This window comes from Vanellus vanellus (assembly GCF_965231255.1).
Source record: "Vanellus vanellus genome assembly, chromosome: 10".
Classification (NCBI taxonomy): Eukaryota; Metazoa; Chordata; class Aves; order Charadriiformes; family Charadriidae; genus Vanellus; species Vanellus vanellus.
Window position 1 is genome coordinate 16,325,214 of NC_138915.1, and position 18,533 is coordinate 16,343,746.

General features: G+C 34.7%; 1 protein-coding gene across 1 annotated transcript in view; it reads right to left on the bottom strand.

The window, feature by feature from the left end:
- Window positions 1-18,533, bottom strand: part of CHM (CHM Rab escort protein) — a gene marked incomplete at its 5' end in the record, with an annotated part of 74,862 nt that overhangs the window by 17,256 nt on the left and 39,073 nt on the right. The window contains 3 exons of the mRNA XM_082488024.1: window positions 395-458; window positions 1,358-1,462; window positions 7,399-7,476. Coding sequence (XP_082344150.1) covers window positions 395-458; window positions 1,358-1,462; window positions 7,399-7,476 — 247 coding nt within the window. The remainder of the gene's footprint in view (window positions 1-394; window positions 459-1,357; window positions 1,463-7,398; window positions 7,477-18,533) is intronic.

Here is an 18,533-nt window from a genome sequence, read left to right on the forward strand (position 1 = left end):
TAATAAACACTTTGAATGGTAAAAGTGAATGTTAAAAAAAGCAAAGAGCTTTGAATGAAGTTTAACAAGATAAATAATTAACAGTTAACAGAATACTAAGGGCAACAGTTTATTAAAAAGCAAGCAAAACGAACTACCCTAAATACAGTAGCTTAGAAACGCTGTTTATTAATATAGTGCCAGCCACCAAACAGGGAAACCCATGCCACTGAAGAAAAAAAAAAAAACCTCCTCATAGTTTTATACAGAATAATGAATTAAAGAATAATCAGTAGAGAGCTGTCTAAAAAGCTGGATTCAAGCAGAAACAAAGGCATGAGTTAATTCCTACCAACAGCTAAATATTAATACATACAATTAACAAAGAGACAAGCGATACAAAACTGACATATACCTGCTGCTCTGAATCTGTGTTTAGTACAGACTGATCGGTAATGAGTACTGCTCTGGAGATCTGCCTACAATTAAATAAAACAGTTATGGCATTTCACAAAAATGTAAAAAATAGCAACTTGGATTCAGAGTTGTGGCAATAGCAATCTAAACATAATACTGTGGGATGGCTATTTAAAAATATAATCTTTATTAATATGACTGTTAGTTGGATGTTTTGCCAGTCACTGAAGTAGGACCACACCTGGAACATTAATGCGGTACTTTCAATGACCAAAATAGATGATGAACAGATGAGACAGTGCCGTCATATAAAACAGCTAAAATATCCTTCTGATTTAAAAAAAAAAAAATCTTTTGTTTATTTCATGAAGATTAGTAGCAGCACGTTACAGGACTTGTTATGTTCCAAACAGCGTAAGACATTTTGGATTAAGGGGAAATACACTAGGGTGCAGTTCATGAATTGAAGTGTCAAATCCCCCACTGCCTATGATTATTTCTACACTGCACCTACTACTACAGTTTTGCTAGTATCTCATCTGCACTACTTTGAAGACAAAGGCAGCATATGCCCAATGTTTTTGGCAAGAACAAAAAACAGAGAAAACAATGACTTTTAATACTTCTCTAATCCTGAATATATTTAAAGGGAGAATAGCAATAGGCACCTTCACCTTCCAAACACTTTTTATCAAATGTGAAATCTCTAATGCACTTAGAGCAGTTGGATTCTTTTCATAAGGAAAAGGGGAATATGATTTAGAGGAAAATTTAAGAAAACCTAAACACAGAAAGTACAGTATGCCCTCAAATATATAGAAGGAAGAGAAAAACTATACACAGAACTAAGCTGTACTGCAAAGATAAAGCAGGAGACAACGGCCTCTTAAATTTAACTAACAGGGTGTTTTATACACTATAATTCAAAGAGATTTACTATGCTTACTTTTTTACTACATACCTGTAACACACATTTGTGCATACACTCTCTGAAAGGTAACTGTCTTCCACAATAAAATAGTTAGCACTTATTCTTTGTCCAAAATGATCCACAATGGCTTTGCAACTGTAAAGAAAATTCAAACCAAAATAAGAAATTTAGATATAGGGTAATAAAGCATGTGTAAGTTTTTGAAATTGAGTTATATAGAATATCATTTGTACCTTTCAAATAAGTTAGCTACCCATTTCTTTAACATGTGAACCCTTAAAACAACTCAAGTGAAATTGATAACCAAATTCTAGACTTATACATTCTACCTAATATAGAATTTTTTTTTTTTTTTTTTTTTTTTTTACACACAATATCATTATAGATAATGATATCAGAACTTTAATGAATTGGTCATTTTATAAGGAAAATGAAACATAAGCTAATAGCCCTGGCCTTTGTAGGTGAAAATGGCATAGGTTTTGTACCTCATGATACATGGAAAAGTAATAATACCGTGAATGACTTTGTAGGTGTTACCCTATCGTGGTGGGATTTTTTTCCCCAATCAGCAACCTTACCAAAAACACATTTATTTTGCCAATCATATTTGACAAACTACATGGCAAATTAACTGGAGAAATGTAAGGAAAAATCCCTGAGAAACACATGCATCAGACGAGAACTTTTCTGAGTTTCTATATTTGTGACTAAATATAGCATTTCTCTCTAAATTATACACAAAAGGAATAACTAAGTCATATTGCTTTAAGAGCAACACAAATGTTCTTGATCAATACTGGTTGTCTTTGAATATATACAAATTCTAAAGCAAATATGTATTAATCTGCCTCAGGCAACAGTTTAAAAACTTAAAATAAAAAAAAAAAAACAAAAACAAACCACCAATCACCACCCCGCCTCCCAAAAAAAACACTCAAAACAAATACACAAACAAAACCAAAACCTAGATCCTCCAAAAAAGTCTTTCTGAATGCAAGCAGGTCAAAACAAAATTAGAATAATTAAGTTGAGACACTGCTACAAGAATTTTCAAGAGTCAAGTGTAACACAACAGACTACCGCTCTTACAAATGGGACAGAAATGCAAGCCGCAGGAAAGAAGCAATTCAGACAGCTTGAAGGAGAACAGGATATAAATTTGAGATTTTAATGGGGAAAAATCTCTACAGAAGAACAAACTTCAGACTTACATATAATATATATGAAACCAAATCATAGATATAAAACAAATAAAAAGGAGGCTGCATGCAGATACTAACTAAAACCAAACTCTACTGATGATTCCTATACGCCATGATCTGTGTTCTATTTAATTGTAAATATTTTCCTCAAACTGAAATGCTACAAATATTTTCAGAAACTCCTACATGTTTAAAGAGCACCTATCTTAATGAATGCTTTTCCTATCTAAAGTGCAAGGAAAATACATGCACTACAGTTTCTTTCTTTATAGTTTGTTTCCATATCTTAAGACTCTTTAAGGCTTAATACTGACTTCTAAAACAAGATTTGAACGTTTTCTATAATATCAGAACATTTACTGTATAAATAAATAAATAAATAAATAAAGCAAATTAGCTTTACTTAACTTTTGCTTGATATATGAAAGTTGCCGCTTTTTTTTTTTTTAATTAAATTCTTCTGAATCAGTATCTCAATGTTTCAGTTGATTTAATATACAGGATTGAAACCAGTAAATTCTCTCACACATACAGGGAAACATCAAAAGAAACAAAAAGATGCCTTAGACAGAGATCCCTTACAGATTTAAATGTGTTTTATCACAGCGCAACATTATTCCTGTATCAGTATTCATAACTTGCATGTCAGATGTCCAAAGAGCATTTCTGTAACTTCAAGTTATTCATTACCTTCTGTGATCAAAACGCTCTATAAAACTAGAGATGTGAACCAAACCTAAGTAAATAACAGCAATCAGCTGCCACTAGCTTTAGTAAATCAGCTCCTTTTATAGTCTGAAATGAGAACTGAAAAAGGGTGCACACAATGCTTATTTAGAAATGTAAGAGGCTAATGACAATTAAGCATGTTTTTATAACACTAACTTCTAATGCTGATTTCATAGGAATCTGCATCCACCATACATACCTGTATTTGAATTCAACAGATAACTTGAAAACAGTAATTCAAAGCAGCCTAATGGTACAAGCATTGCCTAAACACGTAGTATTCTTCATACGGTTTCAATCGCATTCTATTCAACATGTGTTTCACTTGCAACTTTAAGAAGTTTTTTCTTAACGTTAACCTAACGGATTTCATTCTCATTTGAATACTGCAAATAAACAAGGAAGTCATACTGCTACACTTCATTTCTAATTATAACCTTTCTTATTGTTTATGAAACAATTTCCCCTGACACCCCCCTAAACGTTATAGAAGGGGAAAGGTTGATTAAATGTCATGTTGTATCACTCAAAGCCGGCAAAAGCAACTACACACTTTTTATTTTCCTGCTGTGTTGTTTCCCCTCCTTTGTTCACGAATAGCTATCAGGTCATACATTTGATAAGATTTTAAACAGAAGAAGAGATAGCACTTTTAATTTCAGTCTCCACTTTACTTCAAAGGATGATGCTGAGAAAATTTCTTTCAAGTACTGCTTCCAAATATGGAAAACACTTATGCACTGACATTATCAGGTCTCTGTCATCTGATATGTGTTGGGACAATGAATCATACAGAACCCTCCATTGACCTTCTTTCAATGTGTCTAGATAAAAGGATGAAAATTAGAATCCATCTCCTTGCAGTGCCACGAGTTATAAATGTACTTTATAGGGCTCATTATCCAAACTAATGGACTAAGGGCGACATCCTTGAAATGGACTTACCAGCACTGACAAAGCCAGTATGCAATATTTCAAGAAAGATATGTAAATTACTATGTGTTTGCTATACCTTTTTATTACAGATGTATAAATTTCCATTTATCACATCTTTTCCATTTTTGAGACAGAATTATGTAATTGGAAACATATGTAAAGTGTGATCAGCATAAAATGCCTACCTTTATTATTAATGCAATCCATGTAATTTAAAATACTTTAAATTTTATCATACATACCCCAAAGTGACCTACAATAAACACGGAGAAAATAAACAACAAACCAAAAAATAATTATCATGCATACATTCAATGTGCTTTTTCCTCAACCTAAAGAATAAGATGTGGTTTTTATTTTCTAACAAAGCATCAGAGTTCTATCAATAATGCAGGATGTTCTGCATATGTATTAAAACCGCAGACCTAATCTGAAACAATACGTGAAAAATAGAAATTTCCAAGTGGATTACCAAAATCTTAAAATAGGCAAGTCTAAAAGCTTCTATACTTTCACACTATCTTTCCTGAACCTTATTTTCATAAATTATAAAAAAGGCTATAGTAAAATGATAAAAATAATTGTATAGTTGAGGGTGAAATCTACTGTTCTCTGTATATACAGTTATGGGTAGTAAAAAAAGTGAAAAAGCAATTCCACTATATATAGAATGGGTTCTTATTTTTCTTGTGCTGGAGAGAATGTTAGCCATGTCTAGAATGGAGTTGGAATAAACTTTGGTGGTATTTTGGGACTTCAAATTAAACTCAAAACTATCCACAAAAAGTCTGAGAAGAAAATCAAGGCTGTAGCTGTAAGCATAAATTTTCCTTACTCGTACTAAAGCAAGAATATTAAAAATAGCGAAAAAAGGACTCCACAAAGATCTTGATGAAGTCTGGAAGCCTATGGAAGATGTTTACAAAATAGTAATAAGTACTGCACAATTTGACTACATTTCTACTGTTATGAGTTTAACCTATTTGTAACCAAGGTAAGCTGCCTCTGAAGCTACAGAGCCAGCTGTACTGACAACGAGATATACATTTGTCTAGTAATGGCCTGTTGACTCAAAAGCTCAGTAACTCGTAAATACCCTCATTAACAATTTGATAGCTAATTTTTATTAGGCAAACCACAGAAGCCCAAAGTCAAGAAGAAATCAGAGCTGGTGCAGGGAGGGAAAACACAGTAAGGAAAGAGAGAACATGAAATAAAAAGAAGGGAAAGGAAATTGTGCTGATCTTAGCAACAAATTGGATAGCTTCCTAAGTAACGCTCTAAGGAAAAGACTAGCGACTAAAAGCCAGATTGCATTCAGGTGAAAGAAAAGAAAAACAAAGAAACTGAATAATAACATATACCTGGATCAAACAAACTCAGCTTTCTGAGTGACTTTTTTGCTATGGTGAAGACGATGTTTGAGACTTTTTAAAATTATTAGGGAAAAAAGAGAACGTTCTATGATCCTTCTTTCATTGCTGAAAATGCTTTTTTAAAAAACATATTTTGACCTAAGCTGCTTTATTTTCATCATCTCGAAGCCTGACACTTCCCTTCTCCTCTATACTTTTTTTTTGTAGAAATGCTACTTGGTAAAGTACCTGCTTTGAAACTATGGGAGACCTAAAAAGAGATAACAGAAGCAGGCAGCTGTGTTGTGTTTCTTCATATTCAGCATCAAATAATGGCATTATGGAAAGACCAATGGTTTTGGAATAACGGAAGTCTGGTAAAGTCTTTTAAAGTATTTCAGTAATTCTGCACCTCAAAAATCTGTCCTTCAGTTTTAAGTGAGAATGGCACAAGTGAACCACTAAATCAGCCCTAATAGCCTAAAAAAAACAATGGAAACCCATCTGGAACCGTGAGGAACTTAAGAGTCAAAGCATAAGAGCAGGTTAAAGGAAAAGCAGCACTCCACCTTTTTTAGAATACATATAACCTTATCAAAGAAAACATTTAATTTCAAAGGTCTTCAGAATGTGCAAAAGAAGCTGGAAACTGGGGCAACCAGCACCACTGACCAGTTAAGATCTCTATAGAGTGGCGTTTGGAAGTTGCTAACAAGTATAAGCTCTGTCCCTCTGTCAGAGCAAGTTAACTATTTCAGCATGATTGGAAAATAAAGCTGCCTACAGTAAAAGTTCAAATATTACTGTTAAAATAAACTACAGAGTTTATGAAAGGGGCATAATTTCATTTGCATACGCACTTAAAACTATGACACACATGATGAAATACTATCACATTTGCATCTCAAAATCTAAAACTGCAATGAACTCAGAAGCTTAAGGAACTGACATATAGATAAGATCTGTTGTTTATAGAATTTCAGGGAAAACAGACATTACTTGACCATGTGATGACAAACCTAGCTACAAGTACTATGCTCAAAGAATCAAAACTTGAAAGTAAACACATTACACCGATCACTTAACTAATAATTTTCCTATAAAATGTTACTACATATTTTCTAGCTTATTTTCAAAATTTTCTACAGCACGTTTTGAACTTTTCAATTACAGAAACTAAGCTGAAAACAGACTCTTAAGAGAGCCAAAGCCTGCAGTTAGACTAATAACTGATGGAATGTATATAACAAACCATGACAATTTAGAGGTGTGAAAAATGCCGCTATGGAAAAAACTACAGGTTGATTTTTCTTAGCTCAACTGTAAACGCACCTATAGGCTTGATATTGTTGTAAAAGAAAAAGGATAAGAGGGCACCATAGTTTATGACAACAATCTACCTAAAAACTCATTAAAGTCTTTTCTCTTGGAGTGACATGCATTATCAGCAAAGATTAATCTGATGAGTCTTTAGGTGAGCTCCATTTTTAAAAATGCAATAACAGAGGGCTTTGTTGTCATCTGATGAAAATCAATTAGAGTAGGTAAGGCCACAAGGAAAACTAACATCACTCATCACCAGCCCCCCGGCAGCTGAAATGATTTGTCTTCCAAGCTTGGGTGATCAGGAGCTGTAGTAATATCACAGGGGAATTAATTTAGTTTCTATATTCTAGACCACTTTCCTTGTTCTGGAGGACCTATACACAAATTACTTTTAATCAAGGTTGATGTGTTATTAATACCAAGGAGGATCTTTGAAGAATCATTTTTTTTTTAAATTGACTTAACGCATTTTTCATCTGTATTTTTTATATAAACAGGAGGTTACTTATATTAACCTTACCGTCCGGATTCTTTGTCCACTACAAGGCACTGCACAGAATGGCGAAGACAATAGATACCACCAAATACAGCACATAACCTAGAAACATATTAGCAAAAAATAAAGGTTACTCCTATCACGATTAATTGTAATCAATGTGAGCATGTGTCGTAAGCAAGGTAAAGTATCATGCATGTTGTAATACATTTTAATGATATGTCTTAATCTCTGAGTTGGACAATCAAAAACCAGTGAAAATGAAAGTTTTTGTAAAGGATATGTTGTTAACTTTTTTTTGTATTAGCATTTACCTTAGTCCTCTAAATTGTTACATTAGCTTAAGCAGTCATTCTCTGTTACCATCTTCAGTCATTCAGGATGGAAAAGCACCTTCAGATGCATAGAATATCTACTGATATTCTGACCCCGGTACATTGCACGTGGTGTAGCACAAAAATGTAAGAACACACGATAACCATACCAACCTCTACTAGAATTCTAAGTGTGATTCAGAAGTTATTTCTCTACTCTTACAAAATGTACCGTGGGAACTTCATTGACTACAAGCAGCTCAAATTTTGAGGGCATTGAGAAGTGCCCCAGCAGAATGAAGACTTCTTACAATCTAAAGATGACTTTTTACAAATACTGATTGCTCCAGATTCTGCCTATGTTTTGATACAATCACTTAAGATATTCTATGCATGATGATAGAAAAATTTTCTAAATGAAAAAAGGAACAAGTTTCACCAGTCAGTTTTTCAAAAGCTGAAGTATACTAAGCTATTTAGCAGTCTTCCACTTACAAACAAAACCCAATACCTAAACCAAAGAAACTTATGCTACCCAAACACTAAGCCAATATCGCAATGCATCTGTTTTTAAACTCTAAGGAGACTCAGAATTTAAAGAAACTAGATTATGACATCGAAACATGAGGGACTCCTTGTGAAGTCAGCCCACTGCAAAATGTCACCACTAGCCATGCTGTTTTATCACCCCCTTGATGGTATCTCTGACTAAAACTCTTCACCAGATGAATCTGTCCCATGCACAAAGTCTGAGACTGCTCTCCTGTAAAGCTAGACAGTAAAAGTTCAGTTGGTTTGGTGATAAACATGATCCCAGGTCAATTCTTGCATCCTAACTTCCCATATCTGCCAAAAACCAGACTTAATCTCTGGGGATTACTTTTCTGTCAATTTGATGCAACACAAGGTAAATTAACTCACCAAAATAATGAAGTTCAGTTTCTGCAAGTGATGCCTAACATTTTTACTGGACCCACATTAACACTGAAATGACTGTGATATTACTAGTTTTGACTTTTTTTAAATTCTAGCTCATGAAAGATTTTAATATAAGACCACACTCTTCAAAATTCTATCAAACAAGGGTAAACAACCAATAATCTTTATGTTATGTATTTAAAAAAAAAACAACTGTCTAACCTTTGTGTGAGAGCACTATAATGCAGAGAAATTCATGATCTTACAGAAACAGGATATATGTTAGAGAGTCTCAAGGACAAAGCTTAATGAGGAACTGGGAATTAATAATAGAATCATAGGATGGTTTGGATTGGCAGGGACCTTGAAGATCATCTAGTTCCAGCCCCCCTTGCCATGGGCACAGACACCTCCCACTAGACCAGGTTAGTAAAAGCCCCATCCAACCTGGCCTTGAACAATTCCAGGGACGGGGCCTCAACAGCTTCCCTGGGAAACCTTTTCCAGTATCTCACCACCCTCACAGTAAAGAATTTCTTCCTGATATCTAATCTAAATCTGCCCTCTTTCAGTTTTAAACCATTACCACTCATCCTATCGCTACACTGCCTGACTCTTTATCAGTAACTACGTCCAGTGGAAGGTGTCCCTGCCCATTAGAAAGAAATTTCTCACTTTGAGGGCGGTAAGGCACTGAAATAGGTTGCCCAGAGAAGCTGTGGATGCCCCATCCCTGGAGGTGTTCAAGGCCAGGTCAGATGTGGCCTTGGGCAACCTGGTCTAGTGGGAGGTGTCCCTGCCTATGGCAGGGGGGTTGGAACTCGATGATGTTCAAGACCCTTCCAACCTAAACCTTTCTATGATTCTATGGTTAAACACAGTCTGCTTAGGTATTGTATTTAAAATAAGAGTGTGCAACTCTATTAATCTTCTGGTAGAGTTTACACTGCAATTTAAGAGATTAGTGTGACTACATTTCTAATACCCGCCTAGCACTAGCTAGGCATCAGACTAACCAAAAGCAAAAAATCAGTATGAGAAAGGCAGGCTGGTTTGGTGGAACACAGTTCTCCCAGATTTCTGGGATGATAGCAGGATTTTCCTGGTTTACAAACAGGTTGGTTGGTTTGGTTTTGTTTTTTTGGTTCTGTTTGTTTTGGTTTTTTTAAGTTAAAGAGCTTTAGGTATCTGTTCACAGATGATGAACTTGAAAAGAAAACTTTCATTTTGCAAAACCTGACTTCCTAAAGTTGGCATTCAAAAGTTGTATTAGACAGCTCAAAGACGGTTAGTACTGCAATAACTTTTAAACTGCATGAACGATGCAGCATAGCAAACAGCTGAAGCGTATTACCAACTCGCATCTCTGCTGAGTTGTACTCCAAAAGGTAGAAGGCTAAGGAAATGTCAGCAGTATCACTTACTACTGGCTGAATCAGAAGATCCAGTTCTCTAGAAATATCTCTTCTACCCATGCAAAAGCAGGGAGAACATACACCACATTGAATCCCAACCTTGGTAGTCTGGAGATTGTTGAAGATGACACAAAGGTTAAACATCCACTGAAGAATTACTACAGAGCCTTGAGCTGCGGGCTTATTATCTCTAATGCTGCAATCTGGCTTCTTGCCTGACAAAGCATGTATTAGGATCTTTCAAACCAACTCGGATAAATTTATTTCATATGTTGTATAAAAGAATAGCACTATTAACCTAAGTAGAACTAAGATTCCTTTGTTAAAAACTATAAATTATATTTTTCCTTTGACTTCAACTACAGTCACAGGCTTTTTGATATATGCACTTTATTTTTCTAGCATGCTTTGAAAGAACTTTCCTGCTTGGCTGCGCAAAAATGTGAGTTACTTACTCTCAAAAGTAGCCTGCTACCCAGTGGAGGAGGGCATGACCTGTTTTCATAGTGGAAAACTTCTCTTTTTAAATGAAAATGGAAAGGAATTTTGATTGTGTTGTGTTAAACAATTACAAAGAGCCAAAATACCTATTACAACAGCCTAGCATGAAAAATGACATGATTAGGAAGAACTTGCCAAAATTATTTAAATATAGAAATTGAAATATTAAACTATACGGTATCCCAATAATTTATGACAAAATAAAATCATTATGCTAACACTACTTTCATACAATAAGCTATTCAAGATGATTTGACTGTACTTCAAGTACAAGGCAACTCTTTGATACCATTAACCCTAAATGACAGACATTTAAACTGATATTACTCTAATTAACTGGCAACTGCCTACACCAATAATTCAAGTTTCGCTGAAAGATAGCAACAACACTGTACTCAACTTCAACTTTGCCCTGGTGACATCAAATCGTATTACAGCTAAATTAACAGTTGTGGAAATTTTTGGCCTGGTAGCCCTCCATCATACACAGCCTTTAAATGCCATTTCAGTTCCCATCAAGGCAGGAATCAGTAGTTGTAATTTTTAATACAGCTGTGAAACAATAGGACATATTAAAAGCTGAATTTTTGACAGCATATTCGCGATGATTTATGAGTTTGTATATAATTTGATTATTCTATTAATTTTACTGATTACTGATTCAGCTAATGCAGTGAAGGTCACTTACAAAATAAATCTTCATTACATTTCACAGAAAGTAACTGCCTCCAACTAGTTGTTTTCTTTAATTAAACACTAATGTAACAAGGGAGAAAATAGGCTTCAGGGTTGCTGCATCTGTTGCTACAAGAGGAGTTTACTGCTTTGATGTAATGCTCTCCGATATTAATTGAACAAAAATAGAATGTCTCTCCATCTGACATCTTGATTTTCACCACAGAGAAACCATAAACATCCTTATATTACAGACTTACCCTTAGTTCATTCTGAAACTACGTAAAAGAACTGGAAAACCATATCGCATAGTTTCACACCAAAAATAAAAGTAGCTTTTATTTCTAGCACACAGTTTATCTTCTACTTCTAAAACGTATGGAGCAATTAATTAAAAAAATTGAATATTTTTCTCCCCAACTGTACAGTCTTTTATAGCAAAAACTATTTGCTTCCCTCCTTAAAGAGGGAATGTACAGCACAGCAAGCTTTGGAGACAGATCAAAGAACAACATGCCAAGTGCCGAGTTAACGAATTGTCCTCTTTCAATTTATTTTGACACACAGAGAAAGCTGTGACCTGGTTCTTATGTTAAATTCTGTGTTTCCTGAAGAGACCCTAGAACTTCAGCATTTCCTACAACATTGTTGTCTGTTCTAAAAACATTAAAAAGGAGAACACAGACAAATAAAATAAATAAAATGGCTACAGTTAAAGTTTCCCAACACAGAGTTCCCACAAAAAAGTCAACTCACAGTATGTGCACCCACCCAGATGAAGACAAAATATTATAAAAAAACAGCACCAAAGAAATAATGAAGATAACAATGAATGTCAACCAGAACTGTCCTGGCATTTGGAGGGCTACTGGAAGGAATAATATGTGACAATAAATATTTAAGCAAGCAAGTGAAGAGTCAAATATTTTTACTTTTCCCCCAGAAACGGTATTCAGCATTCCTGTAAAATTAAAAAAATAGGTCCTGAAAGATTATAGAATAAGCCTAGTTTATAAATCCAATTATCAGAATGAGTTTTAAAACTGTCAGAAAGTTCCTGCATAGTTATCAACCAGAAGTTAGTTAACTTCCAAAGAGTATTTTACAGGAACCACAAATTTTGTGCCTGTACTCATACAGCAAGATCATTTCTTTCACCAGATCTTTGCTTTTGTTTTAGCATGGTAAACCTGAAGGAAATCCCAGCACTGTGACTGGGAAATGCTACAGAAAGAGTTGCTGTAATGGTAAAGCTCCCAGTCAAAACACGGGGGGCGGGGGAAGGCACGGGAAGTACGAGGACTTCTGCTCATTTCAGTTTCAGCAAACTCTTTTCACGAACAAAGACAAAGCAGGCAGGAATGGTGACAGCTCAGGGAAGAAACACTACAGCTGAGAGAGGGTTGAAAAAAAAAAAAAAAAGAAAAAGTAGCCCAGTCAGATGTCATTTTATAGCAAATTCCATATTTTGTATTTTTTCTAGGGATTTAAAAAACGACTTTCATTTCAAAACTAAGAAATTGCTCCTTTTTATTTTATAGTATATAGGCTCCTATATACAGACATATACATTCGGGTGTATAGTATTTGACAGTAAACCAGGTAACAAGATAAAAACTGGGGTACTTGCTTTTGTTTAGAGAACAAAACTCAAGAATCTGAGTGCCCTCTTGTGCACTTTTCTCCACAATTACAAAACAGGGATAATTTAAATCTGTTTCAGAGTCTGGCAAGGACTAATATTTATTTTTCATATCTGAATGCCCAAATCTGCACTAAAGTGCAACTATTTCAAGAGTTTAACATTTGAGCTCCTATTATGCGATTTGCAAGTTTAGGGGTTTGGCGAGTCAATACTGCCTTTTATGGGCTCAGGATTCCAATTCTGCTTTCCAAAACTCAAATGTTAGAAAACATTGCAATAAAAATCTTAGTTCATCATACACTTTTATGTTCCTAGACTTCCAGTCTAGCACCATGTAAGCGTTGATTTATTAAGCTGTTTCTAAAACCTGAGAAAGTTCTGTTGACAAAACGTATAAGCTCTGTGTTCACTTCTCAAACTGTAATTTAAGCAACGGAACTATTGGCAAGCTTATTAGTAATACGAGAGCTACGTTACTAATGACTCTTGTAGAAGAGTTGTTTAGAGAGTCTAAGAGTGGTGGAAAAGCAGCTTAGTTGTATCCATTAATAAAGTCCTAATGTAAATAAAAGAGAAAGACCAATTTATCTAATAATGCACTTGAAAGTCATTAACACCACAAAAATTTTCGATAATTATGCACACTTGTTAGCTATCCTCTTATACAAGCTTTCCACTATGAAACTAATTTCCCATCTTCCACATTTAAAACAACCACACAACAAAAATCCTCATTTAAGAAATACTAAAGTTGCACAAATACGGTAATTGCAGAAAAAGGTGCTCACACGTATGAGCAAAATCTGCTTTGGAATAGCAGTTGCTTAGCTTTAAGTAATTTCTGAAGTAAAAGTCTACTTCTATTCACAGTCAGTGCTCCACTTCAGAGGAGTTTTGGTTCACCACCACCCTCATACGGGCTACGGTGAATGCAGCCAGTCAGGCTCTGCTTGCCTGCAAGTGTTACATAGGCCGTTCTACTGCACACAGCTGCTGATCTGGCAGATGTGACTTTCTCTTTTCTGCTATATCCTTACTTTTTGCAAAGGAAAATTTGTAGAAGTAATATTTGATGGAATAGACCTGCAATTTGCAAGAGAGCATACAACCCACCCAACTTCAGTTCCTTGTAGGCTCTTACTGCTGGAGAACAAGAAAAAAAGATGCTAACTTCAGGAGAGGTACAAATGGATGAGAAACCCTTCAGAACAATCCTCTGTACAACAGGAGATAAAAAAACCTCTGCAGGAAAAAAAAAAAAAAAAGACATTTAGCATACAAGGATTTTGAAAACAAAGTCGTTTGTGTCATCTAATTTCTTGGCTCATGAGAAAAATTAAATGTGACATCCTACAACTTGGAACACTTAAGAGGGGGAAAAAAATATCTGTGCGAGAAGTAGGTCTCCTAATGATCATGAAAGAAGAAAACCCCAAGTTTGACTATAAACTCTTGATGACTAGATTACTCCATGGTGATGGGTCTCTTGATCAAATAAAAAGATAAACAGATTTGTGTGAAATTTTAAATTTTCTCTCTTGAACACAACTGCTCTTTCCAGCAGAAGTGTTTTGTGGGGTTTTGTTTGTAGAAAAACTAAAGAGTCTGGGATTTCGCCTTCTTAAATAAAGTATTTAGAAAGAAGGATAAATTTACTTTAAAGTTTACCAAATCAACCTAAAAAGTTATTTACAAGAAAATCTCAGGAGGAGTGAAAATTATTAAGATCTTAGTGAACAGCTATAAGTCACAAAGAATTATGAAAATTTATCTCGGTAAGAGTACAGCCAGAAAAAGTCCCATAAAACTATTAAGGGAAAAGTATTGTCACTTGTTGGAGCAAAAAAGGCTAGTAATAAGTTCTGTTTCATAATAAATTTATTGAAATTGCAAAGTAAATCTGAACGCTCTTGAAAGATGAAAACTGGCATGATGAAATATGAGGCTACTGTCTGCTCAGCAAAAATTCAAAATCTCAGGTAAAGAATTTGAGACTAGGTCTAAAGTATGTAGTTCCAGAGCCACAAAGTTTTGTCAAGATTTTGAACGGTCATAATCATAACGTAAAAAGTGTTCTTTCTTAGAATAATGATCCTGTTAGCCCTAAATAGTCTTTTCAAGAAATTTAGTCGGTACATTTGCATCTCGCTTTACAAAATTATCTAAAAGCAGACCACAAAGCGAATGTCGCTAGAAAATTAACTTGCACGGTGTACCCTCGACTGAGTTTTGGGCAAAGACCTAAAACAAACTAGGGGATGATCACCACATTTTAACCATATTGTAGCTGTACTAACATACCTGCTTAAGAAAAGTTTACTGGAATTCGAAAGAAAAGTTGCTCAATACTGTCTTATTAAATGGAAGAATTATACAAACATTTTTCAAGCATATTGCAATTAATACTACTCTACAGTGAAACTAGGTTAAGAATCATTCTCTGGGATGCTGAATTCAAGAAACAGATGATGTACATGAAAGCAAGGTGAGGATCCATCAGGCAGCATATTCAACTATTTAGCAAGCACCCAAGAAATTATAGCTAAAGCACTGTGGAAATTGTAAGAAATTACTACACAGCAGTAGGGGATAAAAGAAGAAAAGTTCAGTGGTTACTGTACTACTGTGATGGTAGTTAACTACAAATGCACTCTGAAGACTAATCTCTACAGAAGGTAGAAGTATGAGACCTGCCTGGCTCTAAGTTCTGTCGACCTTGTAAGAGAAGAAGCTGTTCATTGCACAAGGTCCTTTAGCTGCAATTATACAACAGTTCTGCCCTCCAAGAGGAGCTTGCGAGATCAGGACCGTAGGGCAGAGACACAAAAACTAGAAACGAGTCACTAAGCATTAGCTCATCTATAAAACCCATTTCTGTGCTCTCTGCCTCCAGAGAAGACATGAAAACTCAAGTTATCTTAACCCTCAATGAAATTCAAGGACTATTTTGCTAATTCAGTAATGTTTTGGAAGCTACCTTTCCCTGTCTTCTAGTTTAATTAAAAAGGACTCTGCTAAACTACATTTGCATTACAACCCTGATTTGCTCCAATGATAATCATTCATGTCATTTCCATAGATATTCTGATAATGCTGTAACATATTCGTATATCTGAGTCCTAATTCTCAGGAAGAATATATAAGCCAGAATCTGCACATCCCCACACAAGCAGAGAATAATTTACTTGTGAAGAGATAATACCAAATAATGTATTAGATATATTGCCTTCATATTATTATCATTTTCTAAATTATTAAAGCAAATAATTACTGAAATATCATCTCATTATAGCATGTTGTGTTTTTAAGTTCCAAATATGTTTGTAAAACAAGGCAAGAATGATGAAGAAAGATAGAAGGACAATGTAAGTTATTTTCAGCCTTTTTTAATATGTAATGTTACATTTATTTTTCCTATACCATAGGGTATATTCTAATCCCCATTATACAATATCTTGACTGAAAACTCTTCCATGCCCAGTTATGGATCTGAAATTGATATACTTTGACAACATTCATATGATTCAGAGCATCCCAAGTGATATATTCTAATGGTTGAAGGCCTTCATGAGATATAAACTTCTGAAGAACACTGTATTTCTAGTCAGTGAAATAATAAGGAGCTGAAAAGCTCTCATATTGGTAAATAGTATTTTAAACAAAGAACTGACAAACATCTCACTGAGAAGAAAGATAAAATCTAAAATGGGAATGTATTTGCAAAGTTTCATACATATAGAATGCATTTCACAACACAGGTTATTTCCAAATTAAAAGTCTTTTCCTGTCAAATTCTGAGAAATAATGTGGGCAAGGACACAAAAGCATTCCATAGCTTTATTAACGACAATGCTCACTGATCTGTGAATAACCTGAAAAAAAATGAAGATTATTGAGTTACTTTACCAATCTATCCATCCATCACTAGTGAACAGGTCTCAGAATGATGGATTATCTCACTTCCCTGATGTTTATCCCAAGAAAGAGGTTTTCCTTAGAGGGAAAAACAAACAACTGATCCTACAAACAATCATGCTAACTACGCTTGTCCATTTTGCATTCATCTGCCAACAGAGTGAAGAGAAAGATAGCATTTGTCTTTAAAACCCAAACTACATCAAAAGTTTTGTTATTTCACTGAAATGCAAGTGAAAACAATTAAGAAGAAAGAAGCACTGCAGCTACACTTACTATTCAGTACTTTAGTAAAAACCAAGTGATACTGACAAGTCAGGTCCAAAGAAATGGAATAATCTTAAGTGATAAGAGATATACAAATATGAAAATTACATATTTGAAATGTTGGACTGGACTCACATCTCTAATAAAACCTATGTTTTTGAAATCACCTGTGATTCTTTCATGCTTGCATAGAATTGCACGTGCTAAGACGCAAATGTGTCATATCTGATTGTCACAAGGAATTAAGTTTGCATTTCTCATTAATATGCCAAATCATACAATCAACATACTGAAAAGTTACGCATATTGCTTACATGTAGAGACATGACACTCATCTAGAGATCCAAATGAAAAAGATATTGCACTACATTTTTAATATATCAATTCTACGTGCTTACTACAGTCAGGTTGATTATTCATTTTTGAAATATATACAGGAACCTTTCCAATCAATCACACAATCCATCATATCCCAGCCTGGACTCTTAATCATCTTGTAAATATAGGGACTGAAAGATAGGAACCATCTTAATCAGATCTTTCCTCCATCACAAAATTACTACTGTCACTGGCACCAACACAAAAATTACCATTTCAGCTAGAATTTGTAACAACTCCTAAAAAAAGGTTACATTGCCCACCAAACACATACACAAATGTAAAAGTTCAAAGCCTATTTATAGGAAATGCAAGTCATTAACTGACTACCCATAAAAGTCAATGAATCACTAATTCCTATGGTAAAGCAGCCAAAGACATTCCACCACCTCAGCAACTAATACCTCGACCACATCTGTCAGTTCTTGGATGACTCTTAATGAAGAGACATAAGACACGATGTGTCACTCCCTAGAATCTTTATGAGATGACAGACGGTGTACAGTCTCCAATTCCCTCTAAAACTTCAAATGGGAAAAAACTGCACTACTACTTCTCACAAAGTCTTGTTTCCATTTCTATGTTCATATTTGCAAGAGTCCAGAAAAAGAATCTGAAACCAAACCAAAGAGAAACTACGCACAGTCTCTCCAAAATTCAGAGTGTTCACAAAGCAAGCACTGAGAAAAATCACAGAATCGAGGCCACAACTTACAATTGACTTCTCAGCTGTCATTCATTAAACACTGGTCGGGGTGAAGAGAATCACAACTGAAAGCTTCCAGAAAAAAAAAAGCTTCCTCTCAAAGGAAAACTGAAAGTAAGAGGCATATTTTGCTGAGGTGAACTGTAAAAGTGAACTATATGAAAAAATATTTGTAAAATATCACTTCCAAACACTCCTCAAAACCATAAAAAACACAAAAAGTTTTTGCTTCTGAAAAACTGGAAGAAAGCAGATTCAAGTTACAAAAGAGGAATTTTGTAGGACATGCAAAAGCATGTATGTCCTCATATTCGACACTTATTTCAGATTTTTAAGTCAAATATCTTTTCTTTCCAGAGTTACAAAGGAAAATTTGGAAGCTGACAAACTTAACATTAACCTCCTACATCAGCAAATATTTGGGT